Below are 16,540 nucleotides of genomic sequence, written 5' to 3'. Positions count from 1 at the left end.
GAAAAAAGCATAGCTCTTTCAAGAAAAATATACAATGATCACCATTTTTCATATTTGTACCTCAGATAAAAACCATTTAATTCCCCCTGACCTCCCTTAAAAAATTAAAAGAGAAAAAAATAACTTAAATAAATAAAAACTAAACTTCTCCCAGCAATCAAGGCTCCCTGTGATGTGATTCTTTTAAAGTTCATACTAAAATATTAAAAGTCTGGACATCTGTTCTGGTTACTCAAATGTCAGACAGGATAATGGTGTAAAACTCAGAAAGCAAGGAAAATGGATATTAAAATGTACAAAGAAAGGGTGGATTCATCCAAGCCAGGGGCCTCCTTGCTCTGTTTCAACAAATAGAAAATTTTAATGATTAAACTTTTACGAAAGCACTGAGAATATGTACAGATGCATGAAACAAGAAAAAAGTAAACAGCAGGGAATAGACAAGTAATAACTGGTAGAAACATGAGAAGATGCAAGAGGTCAAAGGAGGGAAAGCTCAGTATGGGCCAGATAGAGCTAGGATGATACAAAGGATTGTGGTAAGTGGAGAAAAAGACATTCCACTGGAGAATGCCATATTCAGCTCGACAAGAGAGCCTCAAAGGAGGTTTATCGAATTACCTAGAGCCTGCCCAATTGGAAGGCAGAAGCATCTCTAGTTCCTATCACTGGTGGTCAAGTTACACTATTTTGAAATTGGATTTCAAAGTCTCCACTCTGTTGAGCCATGAATTAATAGAAATCCATTCTCAGAAGTGAACTGGGGCCTGATCTGTATTTGGCCCAGGAGTAGCCGCAGGCCTCGGAAAGCCAAACCTATAAGGTAATGACAAACATCAAGGGAGCAAGAAAGGCGATGAGACCATAAAGCCAGGGATTTCTTTATTATTCGTAATATGTCCTCCTTTCTCCTCTAAGTGAAAAGTATTTGGGGTCCTTAAATTTGCTGACAAAACAAATAAATTGGGTCTTTTAACTTCAGGAGGAAGGAAGAACTTGCCATCTTAGAAAATTCAGTGTCTTTTATTTCTCTTAGAGCCCCTGAATTTTGAATCATAACACTAGCTATTACGAATTTATGAAACATCATGTTTTAATTAAAAATGGAAACACATCTGGGGCCAAAGCTTATTTAATGAAGTCACAGAATACAGTCAATTGCCAGGCTAAGGAACTACCATGAAAATAGAGGAAAAAGATGATTGGGTCTGAGCTGAACTCATGAGCTCATAAACCAGAGCCCAGCCTGAATCTGAAATCCAGATCAAAGGAAATCAGGAATGGGGAAGGAAATGGATCAACCCTCCAGCTTCATGACCAGGCCCAAGGTAAAAGCACGTTGCCATGGCCAAGCGAAAAGAGAAAGAAGGGGTGTGTAAACAGTAAACATGTTTTATTTACCCACAAAACATCCCAACAGTAAAACAAACATGGGACCTCACACAACTGGAGGAAGGCCAGGTCATTACTTGCCTTTAAGTTTGTGATTATAGTTTTGCTTTTCTCCATTTGAATAATGAACTTGGCTTCCAAATCCTTTTCCCTGCAACAGAAGTAATTTAAAATTTGTTAGGAGAGAAGATTGCTTTTTAAAAAACTTTGTTTCATTTACTTTTTACATACAGGGATTTGTTTTTAAATGGCACCTGAAAAATAATCCCTGATACTGCTCCTCCTAAATCCTACTGCTATAAACATAAAAATAGATGCAACCATCCAAAATGTTGATTGACAAATAATGTGTTGTCAAAACCTGGAAGTTATTTATGAAAAGCAATAAGTATATCTGTGGGAAGCAATAAGTAACTGGGTTTATTTAACACAAAGAAAAAAACATTGATAAGCTAAGTTAGGACTCTATCACCTAATGTTTATTTTTACTAAGTACTTTCACATATCTCACTCACTAGAGCCTCACAATAAGTGTTATAGGAGATTCTTGTGCAGAAGGATGAGAAAGTGGCTTAGCATACTAGAATGAGCACAAGCCTTGGAGTTGGACAGTTCAGGGTTTGAATCCTGCCTCTACCATGTTCATATTGGGTAACTTTCAACAAGTACTAAGCTTCTCTGAGTCTCGGCTTCCTCATCTGCAAGAAATAGATTAAAGAACTACAACTTTAACTGTCCAGCTCACGGGAAGACATCTGAGAAATGGGAGTAATATTTATAAGGCTCTTTTGGTTCTACTAAGGAAAGAACAACAAAGAATTTAAATTACTGCAGTTAATTTTTTACACTTTGAGAACTTCTTGATTTGAAACTACACCTCCACAGGAAAAGTCAAGGTAATAATTAAGGAAATACTTGTGTCTAATTGCTTTTAGTGTTTCTGTTTGTTTTTGGAGGGTAGTGTAGGGCAACGACAATTCATCTTTAAAATAAAGCAGCTGGATTAAAAAAAAAAAAAATTGATGGATCTTACAATTGGAGGCGGTTTTATGGACCTTAAACCTAAAGCAAGAGCACTGAAGAAGGAAATAAATAAATGGGAACTCCTCAAAATTAAACACTTTTGTGCATCAAAGAACTTCATCAAGAAAGTAGAAAGACAGCCTACACAATGGGAGACAATATTTGGAAATGATATATCAGATAAAGGTCTAGTATCCAGAATTTATAAAGAGATTGTTCATCTCAACAACAAAAAGACAGCCAACCCAATTACAAAATGGGAAAAAGACTTGAACAGACACCTCTCAGAAGAGGAAATACGGATGGCCAAGAGGCACATGAAGAGATGCTCAATGTCCCTGGCCATTAGAGAAATGCAAATCAAAACCACAATGAGATATCATCTCACACCCACCAGAATGGCCATTATCAACAAAACAGAAAATGACAAGTGCTGGAGAGGATGCGGAGAAAGAGGCACACTTATCCACTGTTGGTGGGAATGTCAAAGGGTGCAACCACTGTGGAAGGCAGTTTGGCGGTTCCTCAAAAAGCTGAATATAGAATTGCCATACGACCCAGCAATACCATTGCTAGGTATCTACTCAAAGGACTTAAGGGCAAACACACAAACGGACATTTGCACACCAATGTTTATAGCAGCATTATTTACAATTGCAAAGAGATGGAAACAGCCAAAATCTCCATCAACAGAAGAGTGGCTAAACAAACTGTGGTATATACATACGATGGAATATTATGCAGCTTTAAGACAAGATAAACTTATGAACCATGTAATAACATGGATGGACCTAGAGAATATTATGCTGAGTGAATCCAGCCAAAAACTAAAGGACAAATACTGTATGGTCCCACTGATGTGAACGGACATTCGAGAATAAACTTGAAATATGTCATTGGTAACAGAGTTCAGCAGGAGTTAGAAACAGGGTAAGACAATGGGTAATTGAAGCTGAAGGGATACAGACTGTGCAACAGGACTAGATACAAAAACTCAAAAATGGACAGCACAATAATACCTAATTGTAAAGTAATCATGTTAAAACACTGAATGAAGCTGCATCTGAGCTATAGGTTTTTGTTTTGTCTTGTTTTGTTTTGTTTTGATTTTACTATTATTACTTTTATTTTTTTCTCTATATTAACATTCTATATCTTTTTCGGTTATGTTGCTAGTTCTTCTAAACCAATGCAAATGTACTAAGAAATGATGATCATGCATCTATGTGATGATGTTAAGAATTAATGATTGCATGTGTAGAATGGTATGATCTCTAAATGTTGGGTTAATTTCTTTTTTTCCGTTAATTAAAAAAAAAAAAAAAAGAGAAGGGATAATTGGAGATGAAGGGATACAGACTGTACAACGGGACTGGATATAAAAACTCAGAAATGGACAGCACAATACTACCCAATTGTAATGCAATTATGTTAAAACACTGAATGAAGCTGCATGTGAGGTATAGGTTTTTTGTTTTTGTTTTTTTTGTTTTTTTTTCTTTCTATTATTGTTTTAATTCTTATTCTGTTGTCTTTTTATTTCTTTTTCTAAATCGATGCAAATGTACTAAGAAATGATGAATATGCAACTATGTGATGTTATTAAGAATTACTGATTGTACATGTAGATTGGAATGATTTCTAAAAAAAAAAAAAGAGGCAGGACAAATATATAATTATATTTTACCTGTTTAATAACTCTGATAAACTTGTAAAAGTAAATCAGAATAAAACCTCTGCTATGGTTTATTAAAAAAAAAAAAAATTGGAAGGATTTCTAACTGTAAAAGAACATAAATTACAAAAACCATTGAGAACTGCCATTCATGAAAAAGCAATGTCACCCACCGGACTACAAAAAAAAAAAAAATACTTTATCCCTGCACCCAAGATAAATACCAAGGAGAAAACTGGAGCAGTCACACCAGGTGCTCTTGCCAGAGCACTGCCCCTTCCTCTCACTTTCTTTACACATCCATTCAGAAACTGTCGTTTCTAGAAAAACAAAGAACAGAAATAAATAGCACTTCTAAAAGAACTTCTACTAGACCATAGAGCCACACAATGGAGTATTGCACAGTTGAAAAACATTTGAGGAAGAAGATCTCTACATACTACCACAGAATGGTCACCAGGGTATATTAAGTGGAGAATGAAAGATGGAGAAGACTATATATACTACATATATTATAAACAGTATATTTAAAGATAAAAAGTAAAACCTATTTGTTTTTCAAATGGCTACCTACAAAGAAGGAAGAGAATAGAATGAAGGGTACAGTGATAGAAGCTAGATTTCTATGAATATACTTTCTGTATATTCTGTATATCATCTTCGGAGTGACAAAAACATTTGACACAAAAATTATTTTGGGAAACAACCTACAAATCAAAAGTAAGGTGAAACAAATCACCTAACTGCGTATAGTGAGAAACTACTTCAAGTGACTGTATGCAAGAAATGAACTACAGATTGTAGTAGGATATAGCCTAAGGAGAAAAAGCACTTCAAAGAAATCTTAAACCCTTTTCATTAATATTTCTGGTGGTGAAGGCTTTGTCATTCTAAGATTTGTTTCTACATCGAGGGGAAAAGTATGAGTTATATTGGTGGTGCTATAAGAAAGTAAGATATGAGAAATAGTTGAAAGGAAATAAAAAACGTAAAGTTGATGATTTTAAGTAAAAACTCTGTAGTCCTCAATGTGAATGGGAAATATCAGCATGAATTTTACCTGAAATTTGAAATTAAAAAAAAAAAAAGTACCTCCTAGCTTTGTCTCCTGGAAAGATTTAGAACCTTATGTCCAAATTATTGTCTCTAAATACCAGTTTCCACTATAATCAGTGCTCCTTAGACAAATGACTCAATCCAACTATATTAAGTATCTCCTTACAGAAGAAAGCAAGAATGCTGTTAAAGATACTAAAAGTTTTGTGCTAGGCAACCTCTAAATAGGGCCCCCGTGATCCCTGCTTCCTGGTGTTCAGGCCTGATTTGATACCCTCACCTTAAGTGCATCTGGACCTAGTGATTCACTGCCAACAGGAGAATAGGGCAAAAGTTTACAAATAGACTGTGACTTCTGTCTTGCTACCTCTCTTGTGCAGCCTCAGGGATACCCCATGTTCATGCAGCCTTAAAACAAATATGTAAAGAAAGCACACATTTCCTACAGCATTTAACTAACAAAAAAATTCTGCCCAGCAGAATTCTGCCCAGCTATCCTACCCACTTCACTAGGCCAACTCCCAGTTATCCCTCTGGACTCGGTTTAGACTTCTTCATACCCTCTGGGAGAGCCTTCCCAGAACCCTCTGCCCTATCCTCAAGTTAAATGGCCCTCTCCCTTGTCCCATCAACTAGACTGTGAACTTCTGAAGAGTAAGATCTATGCTCATCTGGGTTTACATCCCCAGTCCCTGGTACAGTGCCTGCAACTCTGAGGTATTCAAAGGCTGTTGAATGTCAGTGACTAACATATTCAATGAAGGGCTCTTAATCCAGCCACCCTTTGCCATACCCATTCTCTACCTAAACCAGTCTTCCTACCAAACCTCCTGCTATTTTTGGTTCTTGTCTACCCAAACATTAAAATACCTTCCCACTTTCTGCTCACATTCTCTAGCAAGGCTTTCTACTCACCTCCTCCTGGTAAACCTTCAAAAACCATTTCCTTTCATACACCTCTCTAGCTCAACCTGCTCATATGGGACAACTGCATCTCTCCAACTAGTGTAGAGAATCTCAGAGAAGCACAGCCGAGCTTCCTTCACACTCTACCACTTGAGTCCACCGAGCACCAGGGCAACATACCATCAGTGCTCAGTGGTTTGATTTTTAATCCTTCACTGAAAATTGTTAAACACCAGGCACTGAGAGGTTCCAGGCCTCAAGTCAATTTCCTCAGTCATTTAAGAAACATGGGAAATAAATCCTGACATCTTTCTTATATAGAGGAAAATAAATAATTCCCAAATATTACTTAAGCATTGATTTGATAATAAGAGTAAAACAAACTATTCCTCTCATTCACCATTCTAGTGAATTGGGTTTCTTAACCCAAAAGGTAATTATTGTTACTTCATATAAATAATTTATTTGAAAGGTCTGGAATTTAGGTGGACTAAACATATTGAGGTAAAGATCAAGTTTAAAGGAAAGGAAAAGATTTAAAATATCCAATCATGGACAGAGATGAATTATGCCAGCTCTCAAATATGTAAGTAGAAGAAAGCTTGCTGGGAAAAACAACCTCTGTGTTAATGCAAATGTTTTGAAAATACATTTTTAAATTACTCAGCAATGCAAATTGATTCCATTTGCTCAGCTGACGGCATTTAGTCACTCCACAATAAACAGCAGGACTAGAGAACACTGGGATCCCCAAACTGAGCCATTGAGTTTAGAAGTTCCAAGGCTTATTCAACCTGAGTTCTGAAGGAAAACAACATCCCAAATGAATCAACATTTAACTACCTACATTTTGGTGGCAGAACACTCAATAGCAAAATTAAAATATATTTTTAGAAAGAATATATGAACTTCACATGTCCTGATATGGTAAAATGTCCAAAGAACACTGTTAAGTGGGGAGAAAAAGCAAGTCGCAAACTATGATCCAATTTATGGTAAAATTAATAATAATAAGACAAATAATACAATAAAGCAAAGCAAATATGTACACATATGCTTCTAGATGCACAAAACATTTCTAAAGGATCAATGGGAAGCTGTTAGCAGTTTACCTCTGGAGAGAGTAGGGACAGAGCCTAAGGGGATGAGAAGATGAACCTGAATATTTCACTGCTGGAATTTATTTTAACATAATTTTATATTACTTTTATAAGTAAAATAAATGTAGTTTGTTAAAAAAAAGAGTCTCTTGTTTTAAACATTGGGTGGTTCCTCAGTGGTCTAGGCTAAGTCCCCAATGTAGGTAGCATGAAAAAAAGGCCATCCGGTCTCCGCATTTCCATACCTCCTCGTGTCTTCCATCATCCTCATGTGCTGCCTGGAATTGCTTCTCCCCTTCCCTCTTCCCTCTGCACCTCAACATTCAAAGCAGACCCAAATTCACACTGTTTGGTGAAGTGTTCCTGATCCCCTAGGCTCAAGGAATTACTCAGTCCCTCTGCTCCACCCAATACCTTTTTCCTTTTTCTCTTTTATTAGGGTTCCAGACAAACTACAGAAATAGTTAAATTTAAACTTCAGATAAACAACAAATAATTTTTTTTAGTATCAGTATTGTGATGGTTGGGTTCTGGTGTCAACTTCACCAACTGATGAGGTCCAGTTGCCTGGTCAGGCAAGCACTGGCCTGACAATTGCCGCAAGGATATTTTGTGACTGTTCAATGAACCAGAAGGCTGGTGTATTAAATCATCAGTCAGTTGATTGCATCTGTGGCTGACTACATCTGTGATCAACTAAGGATGTCTCCTACAAGGAGATAATTCAATTACTTGACAGCTTTTAAGAGGAAGAGGGACTCTCACTGTTTCTTCAGACAGCAAGCCTCTCATGTGGAGTTCATCCAGACCCTCATCCTGACCTTTCATTGAAGCCACCAGCTTCACAGCCTGCCCTACGGACTTTGGACCCTTCTATTCCCATGGTTGCATAACACACCTTTACAAATCTCATATTTACACATCTCTCCTGTTAGTTCTGTTTCCCTAGAGAACCCTAACTAACACAAGTATGTTCCAAATTTTTCATGGGGCATACTTACACTTTATTTTGTTTGCTAAATCTGGCAAGGCTACCTCTTCTACAGTGACTTTGCAATCATCAGGCTCTTCCACAATCATATGCCTATGAATTTTCCTCTCTCCCCCAAGGGAGAGGTGAGTCTTCAATAATACTTGCACCCTCCAGACAGAAGCTCCATAAATACACATCACCACAACTATCTCAAAGTGTGGAAAAAACTCATGAGGATCTGTTCTGAAAAATCTCTCCCTGTGCTGCCCTTTAATCTTCTAGCTGATTCAAGCACTCAAGGAGAAATTATAAAGTGATGTTAGCTCACAAGCTGGGGCTATCTGACCACTCCTTGTACTCCATGAAATCACAAAAGCCTTTGGGCTAAGGGTTTTAGAAGAACAAGAACCCAGGATAATAGATAACGAAAAAAATTCTGGGGTGGACATTTCTGGCAATCATCCTGACTTCATTTCAGCTTCCTGAATGTATCACTCCACATGCTGGTCAGTGAGAGGCCAGTTGTGAAACCCCGCCTGTAAGCCAATGAGAAATCTTCACAGCCTGTAGCTGATGCCTCCTACACTGCCACTATGAATGAACCAAGGACAACTGTCAAGGTCTCCTAGATATTATAAGCCTCTCATGCTAAGTGAAATCCGCAGCTGACCCTTACCATGACAGAAGGGAAGATATTAAGTTGAGCCTTTTATAAACTTCCCTGGCCTAGAGAGGATATAACAAACCTAAAAGATTAAGCAAAGAGTCAACTATTCTAGGTCAGTATCCCTAAGAAGCAGGTAATCTGGGGGAGTTTAGCATCCCTGGGATCAACACCTGGGGAAGGGCAAAAGAGGTAGCAAAACAGGGCAGAGAGAGAAATCAAGCTCCAATGCAGACCCAACGACAATCTTGGGCAATCCCATGGGCAGTTCTGGACCTAGAACAGTCCTTCAGAGATATCCCAAGTTGAGCCAAGGTCACGAGGATTTTATGCCCCCATGTTGCTCAGTCATAGACTGGGGGCTGTCTGGAGAAGAGCATAACAGTGTATATTAGTTTGCTAATGCTGCCGGAAAGCAATATACCAGAAATGAAATAGCTTTTAAAAAGGCGATTTAATAAGTTACAAGTTTACAGTTCTAAGGCTGCAAAAAAGCCCAAATTAAGGCACCAACAAGAGGTTACCTTCACTTAAGAAAGGATGATGCCATCCAGAACACCTCTGTCAACTGAGAAGGCACCTGGCTGATATCTGCTGGTCATTGTTCCCAGTCCTGTTGCTTCCAGGTTCTGATGCCAGTGGTTGCCTCTCTAAGCATCTGTGGGCCTTCACTTAGCTCCTCTGAGACACAACTCGGGGATCTTGCTTAGCATCTCATGAGAAGGCACATGGCAGCGTCTGCAGGGCTCTGCCGGTGCCTAGGCATCTGCTCTCTTTGTCAGCACTCCAAGCATCTTTAAACATTCATGTCTCTGTCAGCTCTGAAGCAACTATTCTCCAAGCATGTGCAGCTGAGGTTTCTTCAAACTATTTCCCCCTTTTAAAGGACTCCAGTAAACTAATCAAGACCCACCATGAATGGATGGAGTCACATCTCCATCTAATCAAAAGGTCACACCCACAATTGGGTGTGTCGCATCTCCCTGGAGATATTCTAATCAAAAACTCATGACCACAACTGGAAGTGATACCTCTCTGTGGAGAAAATCTAATCAAAAGGGTTTCTACCGTACAATATTGAATCAAGATTAAAAGACATGACTTTTTCCTCGGGTACACAACACTTTCAAATTGGCACACAGTGGGTGAGGAAGCCCTCTGCAGCTAAGACAACCCTTGAAGGGGACGCCAGGTGAAGGCTGTGTGCCATTGGCATACCAGCAGCAGGGCAACAAGTCCTTCTTCATCCCTCAAAGCAAGACCTGTGCAGCAAACAGTCTCCACCATACCAAATGCCCTTATAGTTGAGCTAAGAAGTGATAGTATTAACCACCAGAAGCCAACTCCCTGGCAGAGAGCAATTAGCTTGGGGCTACAAAGAAGAAGGTAGTGAGAGTACAGGAAGGAAGTCTTACAAATTGCTCCCAAAACCAGAAAAATGGAAGAGCTCGTAAAAGAAAGTGGACTAAACAAAGTAGTAATCCTGGGACCAGAATGGACATTTTGAACAACTACAGGAGTGTCAGACAAAGCAAGGGCTGCCTGAAATTCAGCTTTTGTTAAATGGAAGCATAAACCAGTAACCAATCCCCCCAGCCCCATGGCAGCTGCCAAAAATAAGCAGCAGCTGCAGTAACACAGCTCAGATTCCATTCCCAGAGCAGCTGGCTGGGGCCAGGACTGGCAGAAGGAACCGCCTCTTCTAAAAGTTGGGGTTGGTGGTCAAGGTCAGTCTGGGCAATACATGAAGGACCTGAAGGGAAGCAGGCCTCAGTTCTGACCCTCTGGGCAGCGGTGTTCCCAACCTCCCATCTGCATCCACCAGGATGTAAAAGTTAAATGTATTTTTCCTTCCCCCATGTGTGTTTCCTAGTCTGGCAAAGCCCTGAGGGCCCAGCACAGACTCTGGCATTGGTTTCAGGTCTCAGACATTTTGAGATGTTCAGGTCTCAGCCAGAAGCAGTTTCTGGCTTCATACAAACATCTACCAAGACTAAAGACCCCGTGCACGTTTTCATAGGTTGAGTTTCTTCTGTCTTTTTTTTGTATTGTTTTTTCTGGCTAGATTTCTGAGGTACCAGCACAGACACTAGCCTCAGTTTCTCTTACAAGCAGTGTCTTCTGGCCTTACACAAGCATTTACAGGAACACAAAAAGCCAGTGCATGCTTCTCTTTTTCCTATTTTGCTTCATGGGTGGACACTACCTTGGACACTAGACTAGACTTTGGCATTGAATGCAGCAGCTTCTGGTCTCCTACTGCACATAACAAGAGATCTGGAGAGAAAGTACACGTCATTATTTCTTTTCCTTGTTCTTATTACCTTTTTTTGGAGGGGGGGTGCTATTTTTGTCTATTTATTAGTATTTTTATTTTCTTTCTATCTCTTTTCTTCCTATTTTTCCCTCTTCTTCTTTGCCCGTCAGACTGAAGAGTGGGAGAACTAAATTACCAGTGACCAGAACATAATACTCAGGATGTCCAGTTTTAAACAAAAAGTTACAAAACATACAAGGAAACAGGAAAATACAGCTCAGTCACAAAAACAAAACAAAACAAAAAAACAATTTGATGGAAAATATTCCAGAAGAAGCAGTCTCTGGAATTACTACTTAAAGGTCGAAGAACAACTCTCACAAACAGTATCAAATAAAGTAATGGAAAAATAGACAAAGCACTAAAGGAAATCAGGAAAACAATGCATTAACAAAATGAGGATTTCAAAAACAGTATAGAAATTACAGATATACCTTGTTTTACTGCAGCCACTATATTGCACTTTGCTATTATTACATTTTTTACAAAATGAAGGTTTGTGGTAACCCTGCAACAAGCAAGTCTATCAAGCAAGCACCATTCTTCCAACAGCCCAGTTCGGTAAGTTTCACAATATTTCAAACATTTTCATTATTATTATATCTGTTATGGTGATCTGAGATCAGTGATATTTGATGTTACTACTGTAATTTTTTAAGGAACCACGCCCATATAAGACAGTAAACTTAACTGATAAATATTGTGTGTGTTTTGATTGCTCCATCAACCAGCTGTTCCCTGTTTCCTTCCTGTCCTCGGACCTCCCTAATCCGTGAGACACAACAATATTGAAATTAGGCCAACTAATAACCCTACAAAGGCCACTAAGTGAAAAGAAGAGTCCTACCTTTCTCAATTTAAATTTTTAAAAAAGACTAAAAATGTTTAAGCTTAGTGAGGAAGGTATGTCAAAAGCCGAGATAAACTGAAAGCTAAACTTCTTGCACCAAACCAGCCAAGCTGTAAATGCAAAGGAAAAATTCTTGAAGGAAATTAAGTGCTACTCTAATGAACACACAATTGATAAGAAAACTAAACAGCCATATTGCAGATATGGAGAAAGTTTTAGGGGTCTGGACAGAAGAAAAAAACAGCCACAACAGTAAGCCACAGCCTAATCCAGAGCAAGGCCCAACTCTCTTAAATCTGTGAAAACTGAGAAAGGTGAGGAAGCTGGAGAAGAAAAGTCTGAAGCTAGCAGACATTGATTCATGAGATTAAAGGAAAAAAGCTGTCTCCATAACTTAAAAGTGTAAGGTGAAGCAGTAAGGGCTGATGTAGAAGGTGCACCAAGTTATCAAGAATATCTAGCTACACAAAACAATAGATATTCAATGTAAACAAAACAACCTTCTGTTGGAGGAAGATGCCATCTAGGACTTTCACAGTTAGAGAAACCAATACTTGGCTTCTAAGCTTCAAAGGACATGCTAACTCTCTTATTAGGGGCTAATGCATCTGGTGACTTTAAGTTGAAACCAATGTTCATTTACCACTCTGAAAATCCTAGGGCCCTTAAGAATAACACTAACTCTACTCTATCTGTGCTCTATAAATGAACAACAAAGCCTGGAATGGCAGCACATCTGTTTATAACGTGGTTTACTGAATATTTTAAGCCTACTGTTGAGACCTACTGCTCAGAAAAAAATAAAAGATTCCTTTCAAAATATTACTGTTCATTGACAATGCACCTGGTCACCCAAAAGCTCTAACAGATATGCACAAGAAAATTAACATTGTTTCCATACCTGCTAACATAACATCCATTCTGTAGACCATGGATCAAGGAGTCATTTTGAGTTTCAAGGCTTATTATTTAAGAAATACATTCTGTAAGGCAACAGCTTCTTCCACAGACAGTGACTATTCTGAGAGTTGGGCAAAGTAAATTGAAAGCCTTCTCAAAAGGATTCACCTTTCTAGATGCCATTAAAAGCATTCAAGATTCATGGGAAGGTGAAAATATCAACATTCCTTAAGTTTGGAAGAAGCTGATTCCAATCCTCATGGATGACCTTGAGAGGTTCAAGACTTCAGTGGAGGAAGTAACTGCAGATGCAGGGGAAACAGCAAGAGAACTAGCTTTGGAAATGCAGCCTGACAATGTGACTGAATTCCAAAATTTTAATGGATGAGGAGTTGCTTCTTAAGGATGAGCATAAAAAGTGGTTTCTTGAAATAGAATCCACCTTTGGTGAAGAAGCTATGGACAATGGTGAAATGACAACAAAGATTTTAGAATATACTGTGAACTTAGTTGATAAAGCAGTGTCAACAAAGTGACAGAACTTGAGAGTTTAGAAATGCCAGGAGCCAGGATCAGATCCTGACCAACCTCTGGCAACCGTGAAGCTCATTAACTACCCATAAGAGAGGGTGATTCCTGCTCGCTCTTCCTATCTCAGGATGGGGAGAGGAGGAGGAGTGGATATGCTCTGCTCAGAGCACAGACCAGAAAGCACAATAAAAAAGCTTACACAAACATAGGCCACAGTGCCTAGAATCACTGGGCAGTATGTAGAAGCTTTGTTTAGAGCTTTATTTTCTAGGAGGCCCAGGTTCCCACTATTGCCTCAGTAGCCTCTCTTATCCAGCCTTGAAAACAACCAAGAAGGGACCAGAATCTCTAAGTGTCAAGTGAAATTCAAGGATGCTTGTGGCACAACAGTGGAGACAAGCAGAGACCAAAGATGAAACCTCCTCCAAATATGGGAAATACTAATATTTTAGGAAAGTGGAAAGCAGAAGTGGTCTAAAGTCAACAAAGAAAACTAAATAAAGGAGAAGGATTTATAGACATTAATATTAAAGCAGAAGTTTAAAATGGTAACCCAGGGCTAGGGCTGGTACACACACACTACGTTCTAAAATACTTTTAAATGCCAACAATTAAAAAATCAGGTTTTACATAAAAATAAGGATTTCCAACTTCTCTTGAAATGTAGGAGGACATGGCAGCAGTGGGGGAAGCTGAGGAACAAACCATCCCCAGGGATGGGGGTGGTCCCACAGGCTGCAGCCCCTACCCAGCCACTCAGACACCCAGTTCCCAGCCTGGTTCTCCCAGACCTGCAAGTTGAGACCCCTAAAGGAATCCAAGAGTCTTAAGAGAGGAGATTATACCTCTAGCAGTAAAAAAGTTTTTTTAAATGACTAATTGGCAACAAATTTAGAGGATCTGACTGTGGCTCCTCAAGCTACTATCATGTCTCTTCTTTTGGATTTTATTCTGTTCTCCCACCCATTGAGCATCTAAAAGAGAGAGAACAATGAAAATGCTACTGCTGTGACAGAAAATAATCAAACTTACCTTTATCAAAATAAAATATGAGGAGAGGAGGGGCCAAGATGGCAGCTTAGCAATGTGCACATTTTAGTTCATCCTCCAGAACAACTACTAAATAACCAGAAACAGAACAGAACAGCTCCCGGAGCCACATCAGTGACCAGACACACAGCGTACCCCAATCTGCACCAGCTGGACCGGCTGCAAGCCTCCCCAAAACCATGAGTTCCCCAAGCCGCAGCGGCTGGTGCCCGGCGCCCCTCCCCCACAGGCGGCTTCCCAGAGGGAAAGGAAAGAGACTCTATACCTGGTTAAGGTGGAGTTAGCTCATTGGGCTCATGGAAAAAGAGGACAGGGGAGGAAACAGAGGTTTTAGTGGCTATGTTTCTACGGAGACTTGGCAGCCTCTGGATTCAGCGGTGGGACTACTCAGGCTGCAACTGCCCCAGGCATAGGCAGAAACGGGCTGCTTTCAGGGCTGTCTCCAACCTGTGCCTTCCCCAGGGGAGGGGTGAAGCCCAACTCAGGTGGAATCCCTCTCTCAAGGAATTCAGACCCCAGGGCTTGGCAATTTGAAGCCATTAAAACCAGCATACAACCTATCCCCCGTCTCCACCACGCCCCCAACAGAGAGAGTCTTCCAAAGTTAAAAGTACCGCAACATCTTTTGTTGGTGCGACCCACAGGCAGACACAACACATACTGGGCAGGATAAGAAAAACAGAACCCAGAGACTTCACAGGAAAGTCTTTTAACCTGCTGGGTCTCACCCTCAGGGAAAACTGACGCAGGTGACTCCTTCCCCCTGATAGAAGGCCAGTTTAGTCCGGGAAAGCCCAGCTGGAGTCTATACTACCTACGTAGACCCTCTTAAGGATGGGGAGGGAAAAGGCACCATAAAAGCAGGGCAAGAAACAAGAAAACAAGAACTGAAAAATTATCCTCTGTTAAACAAAACCTAAGCTAGAGATCCGGAAAAAGCTGAACTGAAGGTCAAAGAACAGACAGACAACAAATTCATCTAGCAAGAAAACCCTAGGTAAGAGAAGTGAAAGCAATCTCCAGAATAAACTAATTAAGGTAATTAAATGTCTAGATGCCAGCAAAAAATAACAAATCACACCAGGAAAATTGAAGATATGGCCCAGTCAAAGGAACAAACCAATAGTTCAAATGAGATACAAGAGCTGAAATAACTAATTCAGAATTTACAAACAAACATGGAAAACCTCATCAAAACCAAATCAATGAATTGAGGGAGGATATGAAGAAGGCAAGGAATGAACAAAAAGAAGAAATGGAAAGTCTGAAAAAACAAATCACGGAACTTATGGGGATGAAAAACACAGTAGAAGAGATGAAAAAAACAATGGAAACCTACAATGGTAGATTTCAAGAGACAAAGGTTAGGATTAGTGAACTGGAGGATGGCACATCTGAAATCCGACAAGATACAGAAACTATAGGAAAAAAATGGAAAAATATGAGGAGGGATTTAGGGAACTGAATGATAATACGAAGCGCACAAATATATGTGTTCTGGGTGTCCTGGAAGGAGAAGAGAAGGGAAAAGGAGGAGAAAAACTAATGGAAGAAATTATCACTGAAAATTTCCCAACTCTTATGAAAGACCTAACATTACAGATCCAAGAAGTGCAGCGTACCCCAAAGAGAATAGATCCAAATAGACGTTCTCCAAGACACTTTCTAGTCAGAATGTCAGAGGTCAAAGAGAAAGAGAGGATCTTGAAAGCAGCAAGAGAAAAGCAATCCATCACATACAAGGGAAACCCAATAAGACTATGTGCAGATTTCTCAGCAGAAACCATGGAGGCGAGAAGACGGTGGTATAATATATTTAAATTACTAAAAGAGAAAAACTGCCAACGAAGACTTCTATACCCAGCAAAATTGTCCTTCAAAAAATGAGGGAGAAATTAAAACATTTTCAGACGAAAAATCACTGAGAGAATTTGTGACCAAGAGACCAGCTCTGCCAGAAATACTAAAGGGAACACTAGAGACAGATATGAAAAGACAGAAGACAGAGGTGTGGAGAAGAGTGTAGAAAGAAGGAAAATTAGATATGACATATAAAATACAAAAGGGAAAATGGTAGAGGAAAGTACTACCCAAACAGTAATA

General features: G+C 39.4%; 1 protein-coding gene across 9 annotated transcripts in view; it reads right to left on the bottom strand.

Annotated features, from left to right (window-relative positions):
• KIF16B (kinesin family member 16B) overlaps positions 1–16,540 on the bottom strand; it is a 370,689-nt gene that overhangs the window by 323,386 nt on the left and 30,763 nt on the right. For all 9 annotated transcript variants that reach the window (XM_077115060.1, XM_077115069.1, XM_077115063.1 and 6 more), the window contains exon 2: positions 1,474–1,543. In XM_077115060.1, coding sequence (XP_076971175.1) covers positions 1,474–1,543 — 70 coding nt within the window. The remainder of the gene's footprint in view (positions 1–1,473; positions 1,544–16,540) is intronic.

The sequence above is a fragment of the Tamandua tetradactyla genome, chromosome 1 (genome assembly GCF_023851605.1).
Source record: "Tamandua tetradactyla isolate mTamTet1 chromosome 1, mTamTet1.pri, whole genome shotgun sequence".
Lineage (NCBI taxonomy): Eukaryota > Metazoa > Chordata > Mammalia > Pilosa > Myrmecophagidae > Tamandua > Tamandua tetradactyla.
This window is presented reverse-complemented; position numbering and strand designations above follow the sequence as displayed.